We start from the raw sequence: 8,760 nt of genomic DNA, 5'->3' as shown, positions 1-8,760 counted from the left end.
GGTTCCCGGTTCAACGTTGGCTGCAATAATGGGGCCTAGCGTCGCCGCGTCTCGTCGGTCGACCTTGAATAGTCGGAGCTCCCCGGTGGTCACGCAGATCATGCCGAATACCCATGGTCCACGATCTGCAATGCCGCCGTAATTTTGGCGGCTCGGCGGAACGTTGTCGCCCGTCATCAGGCGGCCTCGATTGTATTTTCGCTTGCCGCGAAGGAGGCATTCATCAATTTGCACAATCCTCCCGGGGCCACCGAGTGGGGGTCGCGCCAGCAGCTCGTCCCGCACGACCTCACGAGCGTAGTTCCTCCAGTCGGCGATGACATGGTCCGACAGATGAAGCAAGTCGCCGGTCATCTCCTTCATGAGCCACGTGCCTATGTTTTTGCTCACGCAGTACGTGAGTCAAATCACTTGCCGCCTGCAGTAAGCGACGCTCACTTCGCCTTTTGAAAGCCCAGTGCAAAAAGCAGGCGATCGTGCAAAAGCCTAGTGCAGAAACCAGGCTCACATCAATCTGCGGTCGAAAAAGCGATCGCATAACAGCCTAGTGCAGAAACCAGGCGCACACCAATCTGCGCTCGGAAAAGCGCGCGCAAGCACGTAGCGAGCCGCGCCAATCCAATCCAGAAGCCAAAAAAGAGGGGGGAAGTAATGTGTGACACTAAGTTCAGAACTACCAGTATCTATAAACGTTGGAACAGCTCAAGGCGACGAACGATGGCAGACGACGAATGCAGCCCGGACGAGAAGTGGGTCTTCTACCGGGACCGGCCTGATTGGAAAGACGTGATGCCTGTTCCTCAAGACGACGGCGACCACCCGGTAGTGCGAATCGCTTACTCGGAACAGTTCCGCGATGTGTTCGATTACTTCCGCGCCGTGCTCCGCTCCAACGAGCGCAGCGAGCGGGCCCTGGAGCTTGTCACCGACGCCGCCTCGGTGAACCCCTCCAACTACACCGTGTGGCACTATCGCCGGCTCCTGCTCAAGGACCTGGGTGTTGACCTGCGCTCCGAGCTCAATTACATACACGGGGTCATTGAGGATAACCCCAAGAACTACCAGGTGCGTCGACCAATCAAATATTTGACGTGGCGCGCAAGAAAAAGCGTTTGTTTTTGAGCCACAAACGTTGTCAACGTAAAGGCTTGGAATATTTACGCAAAAATATTTGTCAACGGCGTTCCGATTTGATATTGCCTTTCGCTGACCACTGCACATACGTGTTAAACCTCAAAGCTTTGTGCTCTCGTCTGTCTGCTTCTCTGTGGCCTGTATACTTAGCGACCAGTTTTCTAGTTCTCTGTCGCCACTGGGAATGTGCAGACAAACAGCATTGCTGCCCCTCTCGTAAAATATTTTACTTCGTGCTTCCCGACCCTCGACTGCTGCCACGACGAGAATTCTGCTCCGACAAATAATTTGCAGCATGCTGGAGATTTAAACCCTGTCGTGCTTCTAAACACAAGTATGTCGCATAGTTTTAGCAGTGTGTGCCCGCTGTGAGAGGTCTCAGAGCCACAAAAGAATAAATGCAAATTTGACAAAGGCTGTGTTTCGTGAGGGAACCTTACCCATCACGGCATGGTGGCCAATGGCGGCTGAAGCTGCAGGTTGCCTTTGAAAATCTTGTTAGCATCTACTACAGAGGCACAGTGCAAGCTTCTGTCGGGTCGAGAAGCAGTGATTCTTGTACAGCAAAAGTTACAAGCAATGCAGAGCAATTAAGCAACACTACAATTAACACGTAATTTGACCCACTAGCAACAGAAATGCAGCTATGGCTTTGATAAAGTCCAAAGTTTGATGGCAAACTGTCTGGCTGGCAAAGTTTGTGTCAGAAAACGCTGAACGAAGCTCCGACAAGAAGAGTATCGACATAATGACGTTTTCAGACCCTACATTGTAGCCTTGTTGACAATTAGGAACCAACAACATATTTAAAGGCCTAGTAAAATAAATTTTGCCTGAATTGGCATGAGTAGATTGTTAAAAAATGATGACTGCAGCCCAAACAATGTCTATGGGGGCTTTCCTGAGCGTTGTCCCAACCTACATGGGAATGATGGGAAGTACAAGTTTCGGACTTGCTTCGACCTTTAGACTAGTGGCGCTTGCTTGCGGCCCAGTAAACGAAACTGTACTCAAATATCGCGTAAAATCTAATTTTATTTCTGCGTATCTTATGTAATGCACAACACATTACATAAACTTTGTATGACTGAGATTGAAGCATGGTTTACCACCAGGGCACACCAGGGTATGCATTCTTGTGCAATTTTGTACCCGATTTAGCACCAGAGAATAATTATGTATTTGGATGGATGGATGGATGGATGGATGGCGGCTACAACCTTTGTAACGGGCGGTGGCTGGCACCACCTAGCCTTTTGCTCCCCCCTCCTATTTTTCCCCTTTCTTTATAGCCCCTTCTCCTTAAACTAGTTTTCACTCCCCTCCTCCCCCCAAAATAACTATCTAAAAAAAGTATAGAAAACATTATCTCCCCGACTTATGGTATTATTTCTCCCTTGACTTCCTCCACCAATCCTCTAGCCTCCCCTTCGTTACTGCCACTCTTTTCTCGTCCATTTGCCCTCGTTCCCTGGGAAAACCTAATGCCCCTTCCATATCTGCCACTGTTCCCTCTGCCAGAGCCGGGCGAAGGTCTGTGCATCTGAGCACTATATGCTTTGTGGTCTCCATTTCGGCTCCGCAAGCTGTGCACAAAAAGTCCACGTCTTCAAATTTAGCCCTGTATGTTTTCGTTTTCAAACCCCTGTCCTAGCTTCGAATAATAGTGAGCTGTCCCGGAAGTTGTCAAATAAGAGCTCTCTCTTAATCTTCTGTTTTTGTGACCTATACATAGATAGCGCTGGCTTTCTGAGCATTCTTTCTTCCCACATTTTTCTTTCCGTCTCCTTCACCTCCTTTCCCACACTAGAACCACGTTGGACCCCCTCCCTCGGCATTAGGTATCTATTCCTCAGCTTCCTCGTTCTGAGTGTCCACTTTGTGTTCAAACTTTTCATGTATAGATATTTGTACACTTTTCCTGCCCACCTTTTTTCCTGCAGTGCTGGGAGTCTCTGTTCATATTTTAGCTTACTTATTGCCTCTTTACCTTCGAATGACATCCATCCCATGTCCCCCTGCACTCCCTCATTAGGGGTGTTCCCGTGCGCTCCCAAGGCCAACCTGCCTACACTTCTCTGTCTTGTTTCCATGCATGCCTGAACTTCCGATTTCACGCACAGTACTGAATTTCCAAATGTGAGGCCAGGTACCATAACCCCATTTCATACGCCCCTAACCACCTCATACCTATTATAGTTCCATAGTGCCTTGTGTTTCATTACAGCTGAGTTCCTTTTCACTTTTTCAATCATAATTTTTTCATGTTCTTCCAAGTACTTTTTGCTCTCGTTTAGCCATATGCCCAAATACTTGTATTTTTCAACATGATCAATCTTAGTGCTTTGTATTTCCAATGGTTCCCCCTTTCTTCATTGTATACTATTATCCCAGACTTCCCTCTACTGAATTGCAGTCCCAATTTTTCTCCCTTTTCTCCACATATGCTCATTAGTTCCTGTAGCCCTACTCGGGTGTCAGCAAGCAGTACAATATCATCTGCATTCATCAGTCCAGCTAGTACTTGAGCTACCTTCTGCCCTTCCAGCATGTAGCTGATGTCGGTTCCTATTGTGCTCTGTTATAGTCTCTTTTCCATTTGGCTCGTGTAAATCATAAAAAGCAGGGGCGACAATAGACAGCCCTGCCTGAGACCTCTTCTTATTTTAGCTGGCTTTGTAGTTTCCCCCTCCCATGTTATCTCTACCTCATTATCTGTATAAACTTGTTGTAGGAACCCAATCACCTTTCTATCTAGACCATATTCCCTCAACTGGCTCCATAACTTTTCTCGGTTGACATTATCATAGGCTCCTCTAATGTCTAAAAAAGCTATCCATAGCGGTTTCTGCCTGGCTGCCGCTATCTCTATGCACTGTGTTATAACAAATAAATTATCATCTATCCTTCTGTTCCTTATAAATCCATTCTGCAGCTCTCCCAAGATCTCTTCACGTTCTGCCCATTCCTCTATTCTCATTTTCACCATCTGCATTGCTGCTCTGTATATGACTGATGTGACAGTTATTGGCCTGTAGGATTTAATGTTGTCCTTGCTTCCCTTACCTTTGTAAACCAATATCATTCTGCTTGATTTCCAGTCCTGTGGAACATCTCCCCTACTACTATTTGTTCAATAAGTTGTCGTAATTTTAATTTACTTTTCTGGCCTAATATGCTTATCAATTTCATAGGTATGTCATCAGGTCCTGTCGCTGTTCCCGAGGGGACCTTGTGTTCAATTCTGTCCCATTCCTTACTTGTCATCCCTCTGTTCTCCTCCTCTAATTCTGTCCTGCTGTTGTCATTGTTCTCCATTTCGCTACCCACTGGCTCTGCAAATGCTGCCTCTATTGTTAACCTAATATATTCCTGAGCTTAATGCGATTTCTTCCCCCCTGCATGTTGATGAACCCCACATTTACTGCCTTCTTCTTCCTCCTCCGTGCTCCTGTCCTGCCCCCCCCCTCCCCTGTCCATTATCTTTTATGTTTTATTTATTTATTTTTATTTTATTTATTGATACAGCGATCTGAAATCAGATCATAGCATAGCAGGCATGCAGTGTTGCCCTGCGTGCCTGCAAAAAAGCCTGAGCCCTGTGACCCACCCTTGTTCTTACCTGCCATCCCGCTGGTGATAGTGTAGTGAATGCCATCCGGGCCGAAAGGGGGGAAGTTTTTCCCCCCCGATCATTCTGTTCACTTCCACCACATCACACCTGAGGGCTCGCCCCAACTCCCTAATCATTACATTGGCCGCCACTACTTGTTCTTCAATGAAAGGGCCCTGTCCCCTGACCTCTGCGACAGTACACAGGGCAATGTGGCACCGCCTCAGAGGTTGCCCTTAATTTCGCCACTCCCTATTAAATCTGTCTGCCCAGCATTCACCCCCTATTCTGCAGGACGTCATTCACCCCAGCGTGCAAAATTACCAGGTTTTCTCCCTCTCTGTTTTAATTGAGTTTGTTTTTGGCTCTCTCTGCCACAGCTTCGAATAGAGCCCCCGGCATGCATTCGACCTTCACCCGTGTGTCATACTGCACTGTTTTGAGGAGTGCTGATTGCATTCGCGATACGTTGGAGCTTCCAACGACCCAGACCTTTCTGTCTTCAAGCAAATGTTGCCTCCCTCCTGTCTCTGTCGGCTGGGTCTTCCCTGCCTCCTGTCGTCTCATCCCTCTGTACCTGTGTCTCCTGCGGTCCCCACGTTAACGTGTCCGCCCCCCATTCTGCTCCACTGGGTGATCCTCCCTCTTCCTTTTCCTTCGATTCCTGCTGTGCCTCCCTCTCAGCTTCTCTCTCTCTCATCTCCTTCAGTTGTTTTTCCAATTCATTATTTCATTGAAGTTTATTCAAAATAGGAAAGTACACAGGAAATGTTGTACAGGACATCTGACTCCCTAGCTGAAGGTTAGTTGGGATCCATGCTAGTTATTATTCACAATCTTAACATCAATACGAAGAAGTATAAATAAATCATTTATACATAAACATTCATTTAAAACACAAGGCAGGGTACGTGTACTAGCTACGAGAAACCCACAGAAAGGAATTTGTATATAGTAAATTATTCACTGCAAGTGAAAAAGGTAAACATGTGTACACCATCCAGATGAAAACTATGCAAATAATAGTAATGAGTGATAATGGGATTTCACTGATAGTGAAAAACATTTTGCTTGTTTTACTTCTGTTGGTAAGCTGTTCCATAGGCGTGCTCTAGTGTTGCTTAACCTTTGCCTGCCATATACATTATGCATTTTTGGCAAGGGAAAATTTCTCTTAAGTGCGCTGCATGTATTGCTTCTGGAATGTAAAAAATTTGATACACTCAAAGGACTGTTAGTGGTTATGCTGTTATGAGTATGCAATATAGTTTTAAGATTCAGTAATAAATTAAAAGGAAGTATATTTAAACTTTGAAACAGCGGCATTGATTTAGCATTGTAATCCGAAAAAGTCATAAATCGCAAGGCCCTTTTCTGAAGAAGTACAATAGGTTCAACATATGAAACGTACGTATTACCCCAAGATGCAATACAGTAGGATAGATGGCTATGGAATATGCTAAAGTAAATTGTTCTCAGAGTGGCAGGGTCGAAGTAATAACGGCATTTATACAGCATAAAACAAGCCTTGCTCAACTTTTTACACAGCAATGTAACGTGAGGCTTCCAATGAAGATGCTCGTCTAGTGTGACACCCAAGTATAGAATTGAACTCATCCGCTCAAGTATATTATGGTTTAGAGAAAGCGAATGACAGTCTTTTAGGCACCTCCCTCTACTTTTCTCTATGCTTTTTGCAAGCGGCATCAATTCCAGTTTTTTACAAAAGTCAACAAACTTTGTTTTTATCCTAACTGCACTTTTCTTAATAGGAGCAAAGTTTTTTAGCACAGCCTGCAACGCTTTCTCGTTAAAGATGCCCTTCTTGATGCCGCTTGCAAAAAGCATAGAGAAAAGTAGAGGCAGGTGCCTATCGGCATTTTTTAAGGCTAAGACCCACAAGGCAGATTCACCATTTAGGACCATTATTAGTGAATCTGGTTGTTGGCAGAAGAGTGTGAGCCAATTCCTGCAAAAGAACTTAAAGTTTTTAACAGTGAAAGACCCTTTCTGAACAAAGAATTCGAATGACGTGGTGCAGTTCTTGCTTGGGAATAAGGATGTAGGTTATGGTTTTTCTGTTGATGTTGAAGATTTATTTTATTCAGTTCCACAGCGTCAACTCCTGTCTTCGGTACAAGAATGTATTGAGTATAGTGGTACGATCTCGTTCCAGAATCATGTCGGACTTTCAGTGGGAAATTTTTTAAGTCTTTTAGAATATTACCTTAGAGCTACTTTTATTGTTTTTAATGACCAACCGTATTTACAACGGAATGGTATTTGTATTGGATCATGTGTTGCTCCCGTCCTTGTGGATATTTTTTTGTCTAGTGTGGATCATTCTTTAGACCATGCTTTTATTGAGCGGAAAGTTTTAAAAGTTTTTAGATATGTCGATGATTTTTTGGTATTTTTATCGCTTGACTCGTCCTACCAGGATACGATCAATAATGTTTTAGAAGATTTTAAGATACATGGACAAGGTCTTACGTTTACCCATGAGAGCCCACAAAACAGTGTATTGCAGTTCTTGGAACTGAAGCTTGAATTCTGTGAACGCCATGTGTGTTGGGCCTATCAACCCCGTGCGAAAAAGGAACTGTTGTCCTTCAGGTCTGCGCACTCGAAGATTGTGAAAAGAGGTATTGCGTCATCAAGTATAGAATTGGCACTTAAGAGGTCGTGTGTACACAAGATGCAAGAAAGTTTTGACAATCAGATCAGCCGACTTTTGGCAGCTGGGTTCCCTATGTCGCTCTTGACTGCAGTGGTTGAAACTCTGATCCAGAGAAATAAAACCACAAGAAGGCCGGCCGCCGAACGTGAAACGCGTAGGCCTGCGGTGGTCCCTTATATACATAAGGTGACCCATCAACTCAAGAAAGTTGCTTGCAGGCATGGCGTACCTTTGGCAATTTCTGCGCCAAACAAGCTTTCAAAGCTATGTTCCCGCACCTGCGGAGAGAACAGAGGAGGATGCCAAATCCGGCATGATGCCTCATACGTGTCGTGCGCTGTCGGCGTGGTTTATGGGATTCCACTCTCTTGTGGTAAGACATACGTTGGCCAGACAGGGCGTTGCGTCAATGAGCGACTCAGGGAACATGCGCAAAAAGTAAACAAAAATGTAGATAAAGGAGCGCACCTGGTTGCGCATATAAACTCTTGCAGCAATTGTGAGGCGCGACTTGATCGGACAGTTATCCTTGGAAAAAGCAAGAATGAACATGCGCGGCTTGCCTTAGAGGCCTATCACATAAAAAGTCAAGGAAATAATTGCATTAGTGACACATCGTTGTCCCTGCACCAATCAGAATTTGATTTCATACGTTTGCGTATATGATAAGATGGCTGACGTCAGTAATGCATTCTGTGCGCCTGCACGATTATGTGGCCTAGGTATATAAATGCATCGACGATGGAAGGAAAAAAGAAGTTGTTAGTCAGCGCCAGTGTGTGTCGTGTCTTTCTTTTTGTGGCTCGTCTTATATGTTTGCGCTGTTACGTTTAGTTTTCAGGGGTCTCCTGGGCATGTCTACCGTGAATGTATTGCCGAGCACAATCAGCCCAGGCTTGGCGTTTAGCGACGACTTCGGGATCGGCAGACTTGCGTTGCTCTAGGTAGCACTTTTGTTGCACCTCGGTCCTTCTAGCTCACCTTTGAGCTGAAAGATAACAAGAAGGACTTGCTCTGTCCATACTACACAGTGATGAAGCGCCAACTGTTCTTTCCAAGCGCCGAGTTACGTCTGGTTACCTATGTATGTGAGTTGGCATCGTCCCCACTGTGCTGATGGCGTCATCCGCAGCGCCACTTGGTTATACTTGTCTTGGTCATCCATCATCGTCCATGACAGCTGCACCGCTGACCTCAATCTTGGCGCTGTGCCAAATTTTATCACCTATAGTCGGATACAACTTTAGAAAAAAGGGGGCGTTTACTCCTCCGAGGAGGATGCACACGAGCATCCACCAATGGGCGTGCACTCTGGACCGACGTCATGCGCCGG

At 45.6% G+C, this 8,760-nt stretch overlaps 1 protein-coding gene across 1 annotated transcript in view; it reads left to right on the top strand.

The window, feature by feature from the left end:
• Window positions 1-652: 652 nt before the first annotated feature.
• Fnta (farnesyl transferase alpha) overlaps window positions 653-8,760 on the top strand; it is a 46,994-nt gene continuing 38,886 nt past the window's right edge. Inside the window, exon 1 of the mRNA XM_065425127.1 lies at window positions 653-1,065. Within this exon, the coding sequence (XP_065281199.1) occupies window positions 718-1,065 (348 nt within the window). The 5' untranslated portion in view covers window positions 653-717. The remainder of the gene's footprint in view (window positions 1,066-8,760) is intronic.

Source organism: Dermacentor albipictus, chromosome 8, assembly GCF_038994185.2.
Source record: "Dermacentor albipictus isolate Rhodes 1998 colony chromosome 8, USDA_Dalb.pri_finalv2, whole genome shotgun sequence".
Lineage (NCBI taxonomy): Eukaryota > Metazoa > Arthropoda > Arachnida > Ixodida > Ixodidae > Dermacentor > Dermacentor albipictus.
This window is presented reverse-complemented; position numbering and strand designations above follow the sequence as displayed.